Raw genomic sequence first — 19794 nt, forward strand, 5'->3', positions numbered from 1 at the left:
ACAGAGCACTAGCACAAAAAATAAAGTAGATTACAGCAGTCTGAAACAGCCCATAGTTTCCATCAGGAACATCTCTACAAGGACTTGCTGAAAACTTAAGCAAAACCACCCGGTTGAATTGGTCCATGTATAGTTGCTTTTATGAGAAACATGTCTCTTTTCATTAGTTTAGAAACAATAAAAAACCCTCCCAAACTCAGAGATTATAGCAAAACTTTCCCTTTTGGAGAAGCAAACCTTTTTAATGCCCTTTGCATCTTTGCTTTCACAGTTTAGTTGGAAGATTAGGCAATATTTTTTATCTAATCAAAAGCATTCCACAGGAAAGAAAAATGAGCACATTTAAACCCCATCACTAGCACGTGAAATAGGGATTAAAATATGACTAGGAGGTGCACTGCTTGTTTGGAACAGGGGTGTCCAAAATGTTACTTGTGTCTTGTGGTATGGCTAGAGCACCAGATAAAATTCTAACAAGCTTGTCTGAGTACATTAATGCACATTTAATGCTCTCACAGAGAACACATGAGTACAGAACAATCAAGAGAAGCTCTCATAAAAGAAGAGGTCAGCTGTTTATCTTGTTCATATTGGAAAATTTAAATCAGTTGATGCCAATCTCCTTTTAACTGGAACATTCCTTTGACAATGCTGCAATAGCTCGACATTTTCTCTCATTAAAAATAAATCTGATGTGCCAGGCTTGGGCTGCTACACTCCAATATTGTCTGGAAAAAATTTATGAAAATAGCTTCACGGAAAGAACAAAAATAAAATCAGCCTTTACAACAACTGAAACCAAATTGACAATTTTGATTTAAAAAGAATTCAAATTAATTTAATGTGAGTATCCTCCTGATCCTGTGTCTCCTTCCTGCCCAAGATGAGCCCGTATTAAAAAGAACATAGCACAGCTTTTCTTGACGTGAGGTCTGAAACCAAGTGTTTTGTCTCTCCAGCCTAAAGCAAGTGTGCATACGTGTTCTGTCCTCATCTATCTACCTCCTTTTGCTTCCTTACTCACAGTTCACACAAGTAACATGACAAAAAAGTTCCTTTTAATGGATTGCAAAATGCCGCATGTAACAAAACTCAGAGAGGGGCAACCAGGACAATAAGGCAAAACTAACACTGAAGAGGGAACTCAACCTCACCTAGAGGCCACTAAAAGCTGGCTAAAGGGCATCTAAGGATAATTTCTCACTTGCAAAGTGCCCTTGGAGCCTTGGGTCTGGCTGGTAGGAAATCCTGCAGGGACATCAACAGAAACTGGTTTTAGACTACATAAATCTAGGGCCATTTAGCAATTCCTTTCAAAGAAGCCTCCAGTCACAGTGTAGCTCCAACTGAACAACTTCTGGCATCAGCAAATTCCCTCCAAAGTCCAGCTTTTCTCAGGGATGCTTGCTGAACCACTCATGGGAACATGTGAAAGGCCACACTCAGGACATCCATTTTCCAAGTTCTTTCTTAGAGCAGTGGTTGGGAAAGGTCAATTTAAGTTTCAACAAACTGCAGCTGGAATTTTCCTAGCAAATACGTCCATTAGGTCACTTGGCCACCATCACTAGCATCAAGACCTCCCTAACACTCTACATGTGAAACTCAAATTGAAACAGAATAACTTAAAACCACTGTTTCTCTGCATAAAAACTTATGTCTCTGTCTCAATTTTTTAAGTGAATATATAGTCCTGTTCTTTCTTCTTTTGTGTTCTGAGCATTCACACTTCTCAGAGAGGCAGAAGAATAAGTTTTTACCTTATATAACAATACCTCTCTAAAAAAATAGAAGTAACAAAACCACTCTAACCACCAGGAAATCAACCATGTAACTTGAAAAAACAAATGCCTCTGCACTGTTCATTATTATTTCCCTTGGGTACGCTACCATAAAATTAGAGTCAAAACTCTGTGACATGAAGTTTTAACCCTCCTTGCCATTCCTTTTTTATTCAAGTTTCTTCACTTTTTACTCCTCTCACTGAAAAGTAGTCATGTCCAGGAGGTTGCCAGGCAGTTCCAGGACAAGTTGGACCTCAGGAGCCTTTAGAAAACAAAAGATTAAATTATTGATGTATTTTATATCTAGTCTGGGAAAGGGCTTTTAGAAGCTGAAAACCAGTTTATAGCAAATTTTAGATTTTTACAAGGGAAGTGGTCTTGCATCTTTCAGTCACAATCAAGCAAAAACTGAAGGATTTGTTTAGGAAAAATATGAGACAGAAGGAATTCATTTCTGCAAACACATGTAATTCTTTCTGCCCTGTGGAATATGAAGTTATAGCAGTTTAACAACTGGCTTTTGAAGGTTAAACAACTAAAAACACAACCTTTCTAGCAAAGCTTTCCTCCAAAACTGTTTCCTGGGAAGTACACTCGTAGGCTGCAGGTTTCTCCACAGCTGGAAGCATGTTCCATCTCCCAGAGCAGGTTGGCAGGGGGTCATTTTTCTGAAATTTCCTTCTTTAAGACTATTTTGATCTTACAGTCTGGCAGCTATTCATGCGCAGAAAGACAATTTGCTGGTGCCACTACCTTTTCAAAATGCAATTACAGGAAGTAACCAAGTTCAGTAACACCTCAGCTGAATTCAATATCAAGTGCACTCAGGGGCAAAATCTGAAGTCGGGTTTCTCATGCATACATGACACACCACATTTGGTGGCTGTCTCCCCAAGAAACCTCAGCAGCTGAAAACACTGTGTTATTTAATCACCTGTGTGAGGAACTAGCAGATTTTAAACCCTCTTTTTGTGATTTTTTTCCCCCCACTGAGATGGTACAATTTAATAAAGCTATTTAAGCTAAGTGATTTTCATATTCTGACTTTGCCAGTGGCACCCTTATTCTATATATTTTCTGTGCACTTTTCCTGTAGGAGTATTTTTTTCATTGTCTTATAGCACTATGCTACCTAGAGAGAGGAAAACAGAGCAAAAATTCACAGAGATCTCCAGGTAATTTGTTTTGCACATTGTGAATATTAATAAACACATGGCTTAATCACTGCCACCCAACAGAGCATATGTTCTTGCCTACTCCCTCAGATATGTTAACATGAGTTACAATGAAAAGAACAGTCAAATGTATTGGCACTTGCAGAAGACAGTCACAATAAAAGGCCAGTTTGAGTGGATATTCATTAATGGAATTCTGATGCCAGTGTGCACTGTGCTGCATACAGCCTGGAGTATATTCCCCAGGATACCAGCCTTGCCACTGGAATGGCAAAGATGGGACCTAGCTGGGCAAGAATGTATTCATGTACATCCTATTTTCAGCATCCCTAAATGGGAGGCCTTATGCACCCCTCCCATTCCCAGGCTCTCAGGAAGGAGAAAATCCCCTAACATGTGTGCACAAGTTGGATATTTCCTCTTGGATATTGGGCTTGACCTGTTACCTCCTTCTCTTCCAAACAGTTCCCATTTTCCATCAACACTCATGTGGCAGTTTCTCCATCTGGCCTATCAATCTCAAAACATTAGTTTCAGGCACTATCTTCACTTAAAATTGCCCACATCCCGAACAACAGAAGGTCTAGGTACTAAGAAGTGAGTAAGAACTCTCACTTCCAGGTGAAATGGCTGGGTTACTGTGGAGGATCCCAGAAGCACCCTAATTTCTGCAGGTGTTGGAGGAAAGCAATGAAAAAATGCGTAGGACTTCACTAGTATGTTAGGAGCAAATATCATGGAATTTTTTTTTTTTCTGAAATCATAGTGTGTTAGAGTCTGTGCAAATCTGAGCTGTTGCCCCTACAGGAGTCTGAAGAAAAATATAGAGCAGAGTAGTTCTGGATGCTTCTTGCAGGCCAAACATCTCCTGCAAGACCGTTTTTCTACCATACAAAAACCCATCACATAGTTACATGCACATTCCCCCCTCCCTTTCACTTGATCTCTTCTAAATGCAACTCTCTCATATTTTTTGAGAAATCAGAATTGCTGGTTACAACACAGAAACTACAGGTGTAAGCATGCACCAGGATCCTTTAAACTCTTGTGAGAAACCAGTCAGCTGCCTTGTGCTAATGATTCTCTTGCACATTCACAGGCTCACAGCCTGGATGAATAAGGAGAAGAACACAATGTACCAATGACTGGAAACATTTTATCAGCACAGCTCTTGCCTGACTTCTTTCATTAGAATTACCTTCACTGGGGAGCACTAAGGCTAACATACACTCACGAAGCAACGCAGCCAGGACAAAATACTTGCAAGCAGAATCAGGAGTGACTGCTGCAGAAATGCCACTACTTTCTGAGTGCCTCCTGTAGCTCAGCCTCTTGTTTTTACTCTCCAAGAGGAACAGCTGCTTTTTCATCATCTTTCTTTTTGCACTAAATTTACAAGCCCTGTTTGCTTGCTGTGATCTGCTCCTGCCTGTGAGGTTTCTGGAAGTGGGTCCATATCCGTGTATGTGCTGACTGATTCAGCAGAGCCTGACCCTGGTGGAGGGGTCTGAGGTCTGCACACTACAGGTGAGCACTACGTTTGACCTTGCCAACCAGGCACTGACTCTGCAACCCTCCCCTTCCTCTCCCCGCCTTACTACAGAACCACTGCTCTGCCATGCTTCTCATTTTCAGCTGCTGATCCAAGCTGGATCCTTGTGTCCCCCATTTGGTTTTGTTTCTGAATTGATAAGAAAAAGATTCAGAATCAAGAGTAGCACACTGTCTCTAAAACAGCATTTCCTGATGATTTCAGTGGAGGCTTTTGTGTAAAAATGGATGAGAATAAAAACTCCACAGACAATACAAATGTGAACATGAGTCCTAAATAATCAAGTCAATTGTACACAGGATACTGAACATCTCTTGTGAGGCAAGGCTTTTGTTGTCAAGTATAATTCAAAGAGATTAGCTATTATGAAGCCATAATTTGTATCTGCTGTGCAGAAATGCTTTGTATTTCACTTCTCAACATATGGAAAGGAGGAGCAGTTTTATAACAGAAGAACTTCTCTATCCATTCAGAGTCTGGCAGGAGTCTCGTAGGTGTATGCAGTAATCCAGAGTACATTTTTACTGCCAGCTACGTTTCACTTGGTGACTCTTTCAAACCACCAGTGTTATGTTGGCATCAGCGTTAGTTCCAAAACAACCTAGGAACTCAGCCCATTGGAAGTTTCAGTCCATGACAATTATTTAGTGCAATAACCACACAAGATTTTAGTAGAGCCACCAGTACTTATCTCACCCACCAGGCTCATGGGACCCAATCTGCTCAGTCTTTAACTAGGTCCCATTAGTATTCTCTCTCTGGGACAGTATTAGGACTTGCTAATGCAAGTTTTAAGAACTTGCTGTATTAACTAGTATCAAGGGAGTTTTTCCACCTTTTCCTCTCCCTTTACATTCCACCTATAAAACCCCACTATTAATAGCAAGGAGGAACAGTCAAGTGGTTACAAGACAACAGTGGATCAGATTCTTTTCATGCACTTTCAATCCACTTCCAAAGGCTGACTGTTCTTCTCAAAGACATTTTAGACACACACAGATCAAAATAATTACCTGAAAAGTTATATTAATAGATTTAATGAAGAGCTGTCAGGGAGATTTGAAAGGGTCCTAACAGTCATGATGAGCTGTACGTTGGCAGGGTTTTATGGAAAGAACAAAATGAGAGGCAGAAAAGGAGCTGCTGATATTGTCTAGACTGCCCACACTGTTGTACCATGTGCTAAGCCCTGTGGACTTTGCAGGTGATATGACACCTTGGGGGAAAGTTTGTGGTTTTTCACACTAAAAGTCCTGCTCACGTATGCACTAGAATTATTTATGGATCTTCCTCCAACTACAGAGATAGTACTAGTGGGATTTCTGAGACCCTATGCAGTGGGATGAGACATCCCACTGAATGGGATTTAAAAGCTTGTCTAAATTGAACAACTGGAAGTATTTATGAAAAGAGAGCAAAGACAGTGCACATTATTTACTGCAGAAATTAGTAAGTGCTTGAGGGAGACAAATGACCATGGATGCTATAAAAATCAAAACTACTTTCCACCTGCCAGTGTCACCACACCTTTAGAATACTTAGATGCTACTTTCCCAGAAAAAATAGCTTTTGTAACCATATCATTCAATCCCAGCTGAGCCTGACCCAAAGAATATTGTAATGGCCTCCTCAAATCTTAAATCCACTCTCTGAAGCTGGTGTAGCTCAGAGCTCCTTCAAGTTCAGATCTTAGCCATACCACATGTAGAGCAGGAAATTCCACCTGCACTGAGGTTTCCAAAAATGTTAGCATTTTGCATAACTCACTACTAAAAATTAGGCACCACAGATTGCTATGATGCCTTATTGTGGAAAAAAGATCCTTAGGCTGTCTTCTACATATGCTCTGGAGAGCTGAAAAAGTCTGAGCAGTAAACTCAGCTGAGATGAACTCATATATTGCATACTATTTTTCCTCATCCACTTCCCCTTCTTTTTTTTTCCAAAACTCCAGTTTTTCACTTTTTCCATAAATATCTTTCCAGGAACGTGTTACAGAACTATATTACAACATGTTATCCCAGGATCCTACACAATATCCCACCACAGAGAGCAAACAGTCACTAACACTAAACAGACTTTAAGCTGTGGATATGCCCAAGCGACTTGATGAAGGCTTGGATCTTGCTAAAAGGCAGCTGAGAGAAACTGGTGGTCCATTTTTAAGTGCTCTAAAACTCAACAGGCAATTCCTGGTTTAGCAAGAAACCCCTAGGGTTTAGTCCCATCCAGATGTTCATAGTACACTACTTTTCTGAGGTCCCACAGATATCAGAAGCATGGGGAGCAAAAGGAAGGGAGAGAAGGCGAGATGTCTGCTGAGCATACACACAGAAATAATAAGACAAGCACAGGCTGAGTTACAGAAATTGAGATCTGGCCCCACTGAAATAGGGAGGAGTTTCACCACCAGGGAGACAGAATTTTGCCCAATGTGAACAGTATTCTGGGAATACCCTCCCTCCAGACACAATGTGTGAGGTCTTCTAGCTCTGAATAATCACCAGAAACACTGAAAGGGAAATTAAACCCAAACGAAGACAATACCAGAATGATTAATCAAGAGACAAAAAAGAATGTAACAACAATGAAGTGAAAAGTGCTGCAGAAGCGGATGGGAAAAAGGTGGCAAGTCCTTTACCTCCTGGACCACTGAACTTTGTGAGGAACAACGGAGGATGTAAGGACTTGTGGTGCTGGGTGCAGGAGGCCACATCAAGGCTGCACTGGAGTCTTGGAGTCTGCACAGATTCAATAACAAGAGGGAAAAAACCTATAGTGCAGATTCAGCCTTGGAGTAGGCTCCCATTAGTAATGCTATATAAAGAGGCCAGAACCTAGCAACTCCAGCAAAGATTCCTAGGAGCAATCAGCGTCATCACTTCCAAATTCCCAGGCAGGCTAGTTCACAGAAAGGGCACGCTCAGCAAGCTCTGCAGTTGTGTAACTGAGCATTCTGGATATGAGAAATACAATAAACAGACACAATGCCCACAGAGTTCCATCTCCTCTGACAGCTATGACCCAGTTATTTAGCCTACAGTTGCCCTCTGATTTAGTTAGCATTTGGATTCATACCACAACTATATATAAGGTCCTGATGTTTCCCTTTTCACTGCCTTAAGAGTTCAGGTTGCTACAATGCCAAGTTCTACCTTTTAGACTGCCTAAACCCTCCAAATCCATATGAGGCAAGTAGGGAGTCAAATTCCTATAACTGTTGGAACTCAGCCCCTAACTCCCAACCAAAGACAACTTCTTTGCTGCAGCTCTGCTGCAAAAAGACACTAAGTGGCTTTTCTGGGAACTACTGAAAAATGCTGAGTGTGGGGATGACAGCAGGGAAACTTGCACGTCCATCACTGACAAACATTCAAGTATTGCACTGCCCTTTAGATGAGAAATCCAGGTGAAGATTGATGTCTACACGTCAATGATGAATGAATGACAGCAGATAACAAAGCATTAAACCAGTGAGTGACTGTGTGACAATCACAACATAGGCAGGTTCTTGGAAGGTCCCAAGGTGCTTCAAGCTTTTCTCAGGCCTGCCTTCCTCTCAAAACAACTGTAATTCCTGCTTCCCCCACCCACAACTTTGACAGTATGAGGTTCACAACCTTCACAGAGCTTGGGCTGTCTGCCAGTTTTCTCTCATGTAACCAGGAAAAAACCCTTTTCACAGTCCTTGCCTGGGCATGGCCAGTCTCCTCAGGTGATGAGGATGTCCTGATGCTCCGTACTTTGCTGTCTGTGTGCCTGGTCTTGGTGCAAGTTCCTTGTCCGTGGGCTCTGCTGTCAGCCCTCAAGATTGTCCCATCTTCAGGTCTATTGCCCAATATTACCAAAGGTAAGGGGGAAAATGGAGGGTAGGGTGGAAAACAAAGGGCACTGAGGCAAAATCAAGCATCTTAGCAGGCCTTGCAGTATTCTGCTGGCTCTGAGCAAGCTTTTCACCCAGTTGCTTAACTTAGCTGGCAACTTGGAAAATGAATTAAAAATGTGTTTGTTCCTTCTGCCAACTCTTGAAATAAATCTGGAGGGAAGAAAGTGCCTGGAGAGTTACTGAGCTCTTGCGCTCCCTGGCAGCCTTAAGACCATTGTTATCCCTGGTGAGAAACCAGAAAAGCTGCTTCTCAGCCTGACAAGATCCTGGGATGAAAAACACAGATTGCCCCTCATGCTGGGTTTGGGACCACACTGCTGGCTTTCCCCAGCATGTGTCATGCAGCTGTGTGTGTAAGGGGCACCCCACAGCCCTCCTTCCCAGCCTTAAGAGTGTGGATCTTGCAGAGAACTGCATGACCATTATCCATGTGAGGAATTACTTGCTTCTGGAGTGCAAAAGAGCAGAGCAGAGAGCAGCATTTAGCCCAGTCTTTATTACACTGTGGTGCCATCTTTCCTTTATTTTTTAAATCAGCCGTAAACGCATTTAAAAACAATTACTGGAAGGAACAAAATCCCTTCTTGTTCTGAACAGCTCTTGCCAGCACTCAAGGAGACTTGAGGAAACTGAATGCCCCCAGCTGGCAGGCTGGCCATAGAAGGTGGCTGGGATTATAACCTTGCTACTCACCCCTTGCTGGATTCAGAATTTAGACCATAAAAAAAACCAAACTCGAAACCTGAAATCCACAACACAGAATGTAAAAATCTGTTTCTGGGTCACCTGTATCTGAGGTCTCAAGTCCAGTGTTTTCTAGAAGTTATTTTCCCTTCCATGACTGGCTACAACATGAGAGAAAACGGGATTATCAAGACTCTCCACAGAGTAAGAGGAGTAATGTGAAATCATTTCAGCCTAGTGCCATCATGTCTCTCCTACCTTTTACACATAGTATTATTACTTGTCTTCTTTTTCATGCCCAGGCCCATAGCAGCAACCAGAAATCATTGAAAATGCACATTTTTCCCAGAACCAACACAAACTCTATACACAAGCCTGTATTTTATCACATTCTTCTACCTCCCTTCAAGTATATCTGATGATTTTCTATAACAGTCTTGTCAATACACCAACCGGTATCAAACAGGTATTTTCTACTGATCTGCTATTTTACCTAAAAATGAGAATTTTAGACTAGCATAGTTCTCACTCAAAACAGCTGACAACATCCCTTTTAAACTGTCAGAAGCAGATTTTCAATAGAGAACATAATTTTTAGGAACAGAGAGACATGCCAACATTTTGAGAATTACTTGTTCAAATGGTACTGCTTACACACCTTACACAAGTGAAAACTAAAGACACTGAAAGCACATTCATTTCTCCTTTTGTTTTTGTACAAATCATCTGTGTTTAACTGCACTCAGGCTTTCATGTACAGGAACTCTGACCATCAGTCCAGCACAGCAGAACACATGATAATTTAATTTACTTACCTTGTAGATTCCTGCTGGGTTTAAAAAAAGGCCATTGCTCCAGTGAAAAGCACTCAAAGGCCGCTTGCTACAGACGGGTTTGTGGTTGGGGTTTCTAGACATTTATTTCAGTGCAAATCCTGCCAGAAATTGGAACTTACTGCTTGTTGTGAAGTTACCCTCAGCAGGCTGGGGAAAGGAGTCTACATCTTGGATGACCTGTAGCACTCCCACAGTCCTGGCTGGGGGATCCAGGGCCACCGAGCTCTCGTTCACCGTTATGTCACTCGCTCCCGTGATCTGGTTGGTCGGTGGTCCTCCTATGGATGCTTCCAAGTCTGGAGGTATATCATCCATGCAGTCTGCATTGGGCTAATGGGAAGAAAAAGGAGAAAAATCGAGCTCCTACCTGATAAAACGATTCAATTTACTTCTTACCTCTTCTTCAGATTTTATTGCTTTATTTCAGTATTGAAAAAGACAACATATAATGAATAAACACATGGAGTTTGTCATCGTGTACTTAACACAATCTGTTGGAAGAGAGACCCAAAGTATGCCATGGAAATATTGAGTATTAAACTGTGTCACCTACAATTGCTAAACATTCTTATCTATATTTTAAAAGGCTTTGGGAATGTGCACATTAAAAAAGTAACTCATTTATTGGTATGATCTGCTCAACATAGGCAGACTGCTGAATCAGACCACAAATGCAAACACAGACAGGAGCTGAAGGAGAATTATTATCTTTTCCCGAAATATACATTTTACAGAGCCAGTATCTGAGCTTACAGCAATAAGAATTCAATAAGAACTGCCTGTGGGTGCATCTATGTGTGTGGTGCAAAATTAGAAGCTAAAGCTGTTTATAAGGTAAGTTTCTAAACATCAAAAGATTATTTCCTTTGCTAATACTGTATTTCCTACAAAATACAATTATGAGAAAAGAAACAAACAGACAATAATGGGAAACTGAAGAGCACTATTTGATTCACAGTCTTTCTTGCTATGTGAAGCAAGACCAGTGACAGAGAGACATAGCAAGACTGAGCTGCAATATGTGGAGGCCTGGTAAAGTCAGGAAATGTTAATTTGTTTCCATTTATCTTTATTCTCCAGGAGCCAGGCAGCTAGTCTGGATCAGTCACTTATGTTTTCTCAGACTTCAGGGGGTTTGAGACATTTTTGGTGCGTGATTCATCCCCTAGCCCTAGGTATGAATTTCTCCCTCTGCTCAGCACTAAGCAGAGACAGGGCTTAAGCTGCCAGACTGGAAACCGGACATTCAGATGGCCAATGTCAGGGAAGGTGTACTCTGTTTGGTGGATCTGATTTTTTTCCTATGCTTAGCTGTCTCACATGCCAAGGCACTTTGGAAAAATCTCACGACCTGCCTGTCTCCAACCGCAGGCACCAAGAAACTAAGCAAAATATGATACAGCAAGGGCTTAAAGAGAGATTTAACTTTAAGCACAAGAGAAATCCCCTTGATTTAAGCACAGGAGGCTACCATATGTTTACCTTTTTTTTTTTTTTTCAGAATCAGGAACTTAGCATGTTTTCTCTTTTTCCACACATTCCCTGTCTGATTGTTGTCACCTCTTAAGGATTTTTTTTCACAAGTGTTCCTAATGAAAAAGATGGGCAATTTGAGCAGTCTTGTATCCACAAACTGAAGTTTTCAATGAAAATTAGAATTGTGGTTGTCTGGCTCCAGTCTAATCCACAAGAATGCCTCAGATTTGGGATAAAAAAGGCACATTCTATACCAGGTGCTAATGAAACTCATTCAATCTGTACTTTTCCAAATGAAGTACCAATCATTTACTTGCAGGACAGGGATCCAGAATTATCCCTTAGCTAAGAGAGAGGGAAAGAGTGATAGATCTATTATAAAACATTATTTTCAGTATTTCATTTTTAATTAAATTTACTTTTGATAGCTGTGTATATTAAAAACAAAAGGCCTATTTTTCCTTTCTCCTATAGGAAAAAATATTTCAATTTTTCAGGAAATCAGTTATCTGTCCTTTGTTCTGATTCCAGTTATTCCTAGAATGAGGTTTTATCACAAACTTTTAAACCTTGTAAAGAGGAGGATTACAACTGAAAACATTAAAGATGCAAAAATAATATTGCTTAATAAAATTAATCCCTTTACTCCTGAATCATTTTAATTGAAAAAAATGCCCAAAACTAAGCAGCATGCTATAAAACTAATTATATGAAATGCTGATCAGAATAAAACCCCAAACCATTATGGCTTTGGCTGCCAGAGTGACCCAGATACAGTTGTAAGTTTAATTATATTGGTTTCACTTGTGCCTTGCATGCAAGTACTTTGAGAGCACAATTCCACTGAAGTCAAGAGAAAGCCTTGTATTGGCTTCTGAGGGCTTGGCTAAAGCTCTTAGTGAATAGCTTCAAGTCATACAATCTGCTGCCAAAAATGCAGCTGACTGCATATCCAGCAGATGTTTGTAGAAAAGGGGGAGAAGCAGAGGGAAACTATTTTACATGATACGATTGCCCCAATAGCAATGTGGCTCTTTGAAAGTGAAAGACACTTTTGCTGGTAATCCATTTCAAATATTGCAGGTCTAAGTCTGAGCTGGTTTTGCCAGCAAAGAGTGGGAAAGGTCAGGCCAACCATTTGCAGGCAGAGAGTCAGTTAATAATCCTCTGGAGCTGCAGAGTGCCATGAAGAAAAGTGGAGGTGTTGGGGTGCTCAGCAACTGTGAAAATGAGTGCAGGAGTTTCGGTGCCTCACGGCTGCCTGGGGAATCTGAGCTTAGGGTAGATAATATTTTAAGTCTCTATTACAAAGTAAAAAGCAGAGTTTAGTTGTGCATTGAATCGAAACATTTAGGTATTTGGGGTTTAACCAATCCTTTCCTGGAAAATCCAAACTTTTCCTGCTAAATGAAGCACTGCATCACCTCTCAGTATACACTAAAGGCAATAGACATGCTTAGCAGAAAAAGTAGCCAAACTGTTTTGATGCATTACCCTGGCTACAACGCCCTGCTCCTTTTTCACCTTTGCATGATGTTTAGTTTGGGTTATATTAAGTTTATTAACATATCTGCCTGCTTCCTAATCTCCATGAAACTGAGTTCTCTGAGAATGGCTGTACCAGCTCCCCAGTATGTTTGCATGAGCTGTTTTGCTTCATATAACTCTTTCAAATGTGAACTGGTGCATCACTGACTGAAACTCAGGGGGCTGTTTACAGCACCTGTTAATGCATCAGCTGGAGGTGTTTCAGTATTGAACTCCATAAGCCTTGCACAGTGGGGGAGAGTGACTCAGTCCTTCCTGGTGAAGCCTCTGAACTCTGTGACAGCTCCAGTTGGGAAACTGTATGGCAGACAGGGAATGCGCTATCTGAACGCAAACATGACACTTAGAAAGATCAATTACTTTGGCAGTTTCTAACCACATTTGAATGTTCCAAATAACAAAGAGCTTAACAATTTCTTGTATATCATGTGTTCCATCACATGCTTAGTAACTGGGAGAAATGGCTCCTAAATGGAATTATAAATACTGATCTTGCTTCAGATAGACTTTAAGAGAAATCTGACAGAAAAAGGACTTGCTTCCCCAGAATGACTAATTAGTTGTCCTCGATGAGTATAGCAGAGAAAATTTCATTTGCAGACTTTCTGCTTTCAGATTTGAACTGAGGGCATGATTAAAAAAAATAAATCCAGTCCTGAAAGCTATGTGAAAGATACTATAAATCCACCAAAACACCAGTGAACAATCTTCTGCTCCACCAAGCAGGCAGCCACAGAGACACTAACCCCAACACCCAACCAACCCCCCTACATACACTCTTCCTTGCTAATACAAGTGGGGAGTAGAACAGAGGTAGAGCCAGACATTTCCAATTGTACTTCCCTTAATAAATCAATTAATTATTCAATAATATGGCAAAAAGAGTAAGATGGGAACAGACAGGCAAAGGCTAGGGATGTACTCAGGTGGCTGGTGTTTCTCTTCTGCCCTGATGGGCTGCTCTGCCAAGTGCTTACCGGAATCCCTAGAGCTTTTAGAATATTCATTTTGCACATCGGGCAGGTACGATGGTCTAGCAGCCAGGGGTCTACACAGGACTTGTGGAAAAGATGCCTGCAATGAAAACCAGGATATCTTAATTCAAATGCACCACAGCACAATTTGCCACTTAGTACCAGATGATTCTGAATTCCTTTAAGTGAGAGTATTTCAACTCTGCAAGGAGTGCAGAACTAGGTCCTACGCACACAAGGCTAACATGATTCCTGCAGCAAATCAAGCACATGTGCACATTTCAATGCATTTGCAATAGAAGACATACATATTTAAAGATTTAGGGAAAATGTACAAAATGCATTAGCAAACCCCATATTCTTTAAATGTCAAAGGCTGTCAGTAAACAAAAATTGCTTTGCCGGTAGAGGTAAAAATCATGTTAGTTTTTCTTAACAGTTCTACAGACAAACCTGATTATACATAATTTAAATGTGAAGCCATTGAGAGTCTAGTATTTTTCAGGATAGAGGCATAAAGAAATTAATTGAAATATAGAATTTTTTTTTTTTTCATTTAAATAGAAAAACCAGTACAATGCTCTTGAAAATATTCTCTCTGACTTCCTTGGTCTTTAGAGGTTTCTCATCAGAGAGAGCTCCTACACAATTGCCTGCAGGAATTATTGCTAATCCTGTTCTGAGTCTGAAGCAACCACCAAGCAGCTATGTGAGCCCTGTAGCTGCTGGGCACTACTTTTCCTAGACATTAATCAAGTGGAGGAACTGAAAGTTTCTTGTTTAGCTTTGCCTTGAACACACTGATAATGCCTGTGGAGATCTTTAGTGCGTGTACCTGACTGGCAGACTGTATTCTCTCTTGAGAACATATTCTGTCACTAGGAATACTGGGGAATATTTCTTAACCCAAAGGGTGGTCAGGCATTGGAACAGGCTGCCCAGGGAAGTGGTATCTGGAGGTATTTAAGATGTATGGATGTGGCACTTGGGGATATGCTTTAGTGGTGGGCTTGGTAGTACTGGGTCTATTGTTAGACTAGAACACCTAAATATCTGTAAGAACCTGGAGCACAGCACATACCAGTCTCTACAAGGAAATGCAATCTCTGAGAAAGCCAGTCACCTAATGTACCGAAGTAAGTCTAAATATTTAACTGCTATTTATTCAGATAAGTGGGTAAGCAGATGTGTTTTGTTACTACATGGCAAATTATTGCATTCCTGTGCTTTGTATCACTTCATACAACTATGGGAAAGGGCAAACATATTCCTGGAAGTTTGAGCTAGTCTAATTATATCAGTTGGCTGGGGTATCAAACCTCATTTGATCCTGTATGTCAACATGATTAATCAAATGAAGCACTGTCATATTTGAAGTTTAAGCCACTGCTTTACTAAGACTACTAAAGTTCACAGCTGTCCTTCCAAACAGGACCTGACCTAATGAATAACAACAAATGAACCAGATTTTGGTCTCTGTCCTGCTTAACATTTCCTTCCTTCTGTCTTAGGAGGGGCATATGCAGCACATCATCAGACAACTGTTTTGAATAGGTGAAAGCATAAAGATACAGTTCTTAGGCATGTGTAGTTCTACATTTAAAAGTCTAACCAACAGATTTTCTTGAGTTTGTTAATTCATGGAGGGTACTGAAAGTCTATATCTTACCTTAGCTACACAAAATAATGATGAAAGCCTTCTTAGTGATTAGTTTTCTTTAATTATATAATCAAATTCATAAATATACTTATTGGCAAACATCTGAAGCACATTTGTGCCAAAATAATCAGTCTATTTACAAATCTTGAGATATTTATTAATCTCTCAGAAAACAAAAGACATTTCCAAAATCTGTTTTGAATAACAAATACATAGTATCCACCAAGACATTTCACCACAGACCAGAAAATCCCCTTTCATTTTCAATTTCCAGCTTTGAAAGCCTCAGTCAAACTGGGGTTCATAGCAGAGGTTTTAATGATGTTTATTCATCACCAAAAGCTTGGAATGCTTTCATACCTTAAAGACTTTAAAATCTGATGTTCAGTATTCCTAAAGTTGGCTTCAAAAACAATATTCTAAAATAAATCCTAACAATGCCAAGTAATTTAAATACATGACAGATCTTGTCACTTTGCACTTCTCAATACTAATTTAGCACAGCGTATTATGACTCCATTAATTTCAGATTTAATATGTACTACAGAAGGAACTTGATTATTTGACAGAAATCCACAGAATAATGGAACGCTACTGAAAATCAGATAAAGATTTGCCTTTTAAAATTTTTGTACTCCATTATACAATTAGAGGTCTTATAATATCTGTTTCAAACATGTAAACATTTGTGCAGAAAAGCAAGGTGGCAAGCTTTGCAGATTTGGATTTGAAAGTTCATTAGGTATAGCATTATGTGCATGCTTATGGCATTCAACACATTATCAATTGTTTTATGTTCCAAATTCAAGCAAGAAAAGGGTCAGCATAAAGTAAGATGAGAGCAACTGCAGTATTTCACAGTCACATGGTAAGACAAAGATGTAGAAAGATTGACTGCAAAAAAAGATCAACTGCAACAAAAATCCTTCTCTTTGCAGCTCTGACTGATGCAAGTTTTAAATGGAAAGAGAGGACAGAGCCATCATGGATGACTTCAGAAGTAATGACCCATACAGGGAGACAGTAAGAGATGTTTCAAGCTCAGGCTCAGGACATGGCTTTGACAATCAAAGTCAAAGCTAGGAAAAAACACAGGGTTTTTTTCCCCCTGATGTGTGCAACCACATTCATTGCAAAACAATGTTGATTTGGATGGGTTGAAAAGTTTCTCAAAAGAACTCCAATTCATGAGCTGACAGAGAGGAAGGTGAGACGTCATACAAAAAGGTTTTCATAAGGGAATGGAAACAACTCTTCTGCACCTCTCCCAGGGATAAGCAGCACAATGTTGTTGTTTAAACTGCAGCAAGTGAGATCCAGGTTACACAATAAGAAAGGCTTTGCCACAGTCAAAGTAATGAAGCACTGCAATAAATTATCAGGGGAATTTTCAGCCTTCATCCTGGGAGACTGCAGAGTGTGTTGGAAAAAGCTGCCAAGAATGACACGTGCGTGCCAGTGGCCCTGCGCTGTTCCGAAGGTGGTGGCCTCCTGGGACCCCTCCTGCACTCTCCTGTGGCTGCACGTGCCTGTGCAAAGCTCATAGAGCACAAAGCAAAAGAACCTCAAAGTCCCAGAGCATTCCATTGACTATTAGCTAAATAGCACTTCACTTTTTTTTGTTAACTAGACGTTGCTTTTGTTTGAAATGTATTTATGTTTTTTTTAAAGATGCAAGTTTAATCATACAAGAAAAAACATCATGTCACTCTCAGCCCAAAATTGTAATAACAATAATAATGATGATGATTTTAGTACAACCATTGTAAAGCATTCAGCTTGTCAACAAGTTTGAGATGCTTTTCTTCCAGATTAAGGAAAACTCTTCTCCTTTCACCTTCCACTCCCAGTCTCACCTATGCAGAAAGTGAGGAACATTACTCATAATCCTAAGTAAGAGCATCAGTTGCCTGGATTAGACATAGGAAGTAAATGTAAAATCTTGAAGTAAAAGATTTAGAATTTTTGTGAGAGACTGAGTAGTACTGTAGTATCCAACAAGAAGGTTTGAGATTTGGGGGGCTGCATGTACAGTATTATTTACTTCTGAGGAGGACAGAAGGTAATGATGAGAGTGAGAGGAAGGAATCAAAGGGAAGAATGTGTGTGATGAAGTAATTTTCACAGGAAGCTAATAAAAAGAGAAAGCAGGAGTGAAAATTTTCTGAAATCACAGTTGTTCATGGAGTGAAGGTTCAGGGGAAAAGAATGAGCTGGAAGGAGGTCAGAGAAGGTGTTTATTGGTGAAAGAAATGAAACAGGAAAAAAAAAAAAAAACACAAAAAACCCCCCACACCTATGAGGCACTCAGGAGAGATAAGGTTGAAAGAAATGTGTTGCCTCTCTACAGAAGTTTAGTAAAGTTAGTAAAAGTTTAGTAAAAGGCACACGCTGGGAGCAGCAGGACCAGTACCTTCTCCAAAGCTAGAGCAGAAAAGAAGCTGGAGATGGAGGACAAGCAGAATGAAGTAGGGCTGTGACAAGAGACGTCACTCTGGGAACAACACACTTGGTTACATTTGATCTTGTGTCAGTGCCCTTAAAGACAACTGCAGAGATGTTTGCTACCACTGAACACAAAACCAGCTGCACGTTGATGCTTTTTACTTTTACCAAGTGTCATTCCTTATTTATTTAATACACTCTGTAGAGTGAAGCATATTACTGCAGTCAATTGTGGGAACTGCCTGACGAGGAGAGGAAGAAGCACAAGTTCACTCACAATTCTCCTCAAGATTTCCAGAGTGGGGTACATAAAAACAGCTATCCCAGTGCCAGCAGAAAAGAGAGGACGTTTGGGAAAACAGCCCAAGTCCTAGTAAACATGGATCTATCTGACTCTAGAGCTCATCCACTGCTATACTGGAGGTTTAACGAGGTTCTCATGTTAGAAACTGTTTAATTGAGAATGCCGGAGCAGGAAAACTACAGAGTCCTAGGTCTTTATCAAGATATAACACACTCCTACTCAATTCATAGGAACAGAAATTAATCCACTTTATTTTTTGCTTTGGATGAGGAGACAACATTGAAAACAGCAGAAAGAATCATGAGTACCATTTCACGTTTCAAAAGCTCAAACCCTTGCAAGTATGTAACACTGCCCTCACAGTTTGTGTAGCAGGAAAGCCAGGGTTGGTGCAATAGCTGCTTGAGAAAGACCTTTGAGTTTTTATCATTCCAGACTACTAAGGCTCAAACTATGGCTATTTTACAAGACAGTTCTGCTACTGCTACCCTTTTAGCATGAGTCATTTTCTGGGCGACCTTTTAAGACAGCCAAGAACTAAGCACCACCTGTTAACTCTGTGTTTCCTATTCACTCTGCTTGATGCAATGCCGTGGATGACAAAGGCTCTTGGAATTTTGAGGTGGGAAGCAAGTGAAAGCTAAAGCTTAGACATGTATTTAAGCTGTTGTTGATCTACCTCCAAACACTGCCTTTGTCTGTCATGCAAAATTTCCAAGCTTTATTCTTCTTCTGTGCAAACAGGCTTGATGCCAAACCAAGCTCCACATTTTTGGTTATTTCTCATTTTTCTGTATTTCTGCTTTGTGAAGTGATGTGTTTGTGTCTGCTTGTAGAAAAAAAAAAGAATTCACATGCAGTTTGTCATTGTGGGAGATTTACAGTAGGTCAAATTTGTGATTAATGCGTTGCTTTGTGTTAGCCATTTAGTGATGGCAGTAAACAGATTTAATGAATCACATGAACTAACACAAACGGACATCTTGTAACATTCAAATATCTATTAGGATACAACATAGCAAGAAAATAAAGGAGTATTTTGGTTTACCAAGCCAGTGAATATGACTCAGGAGAAGAAAGACACTATTGAGCAAAATAAAATCTCTGCTCTATACGTGCAGCACTTCAGATTTGTATTTCTAGGGAAATCAAACACTTGCTGTTGCTCTCCTAGGGGAAGCTGATCCTAGGAAATTTCCTAAGAAATGGATTTCCTTAGAGGAATCCTCCATTAGGTAACAGTTCACAAATGACACTACAACAGCACCAAGATGAACACAGCTATTAGGGGTGGCAGGAGGCTGCACTCCTGTGTCACACCACTGTGGGTGGATGTGCTGCACAAGGCATGTTTTACTCAGTATGTCTCTTTCTATGGCTGGGGATTTTTTGTTGACAAAAGTCATCCTTTTCTCAGGCCCAGGACAGCAAAAGAAGTAGCTCAATGGGGAGCAGGAGCCTGCTCTATCC

General features: G+C 40.4%; 1 protein-coding gene across 2 annotated transcripts in view; it reads right to left on the reverse strand.

Annotated features, from left to right (window-relative positions):
* Window positions 1-19794, reverse strand: part of RNF150 (ring finger protein 150) — a 112709-nt gene that overhangs the window by 18815 nt on the left and 74100 nt on the right. For both annotated transcript variants that reach the window (XM_066317994.1, XM_066317993.1), the window contains exons 5-6: window positions 13919-14015; window positions 10037-10247 (exon numbers count right to left, since the gene is read on the reverse strand). In XM_066317994.1, the coding sequence (XP_066174091.1) occupies window positions 10037-10247; window positions 13919-14015 (308 nt within the window). The remainder of the gene's footprint in view (window positions 1-10036; window positions 10248-13918; window positions 14016-19794) is intronic.

This window comes from Sylvia atricapilla, chromosome 4 (genome assembly GCF_009819655.1).
Source record: "Sylvia atricapilla isolate bSylAtr1 chromosome 4, bSylAtr1.pri, whole genome shotgun sequence".
NCBI lineage: Eukaryota > Metazoa > Chordata > Aves > Passeriformes > Sylviidae > Sylvia > Sylvia atricapilla.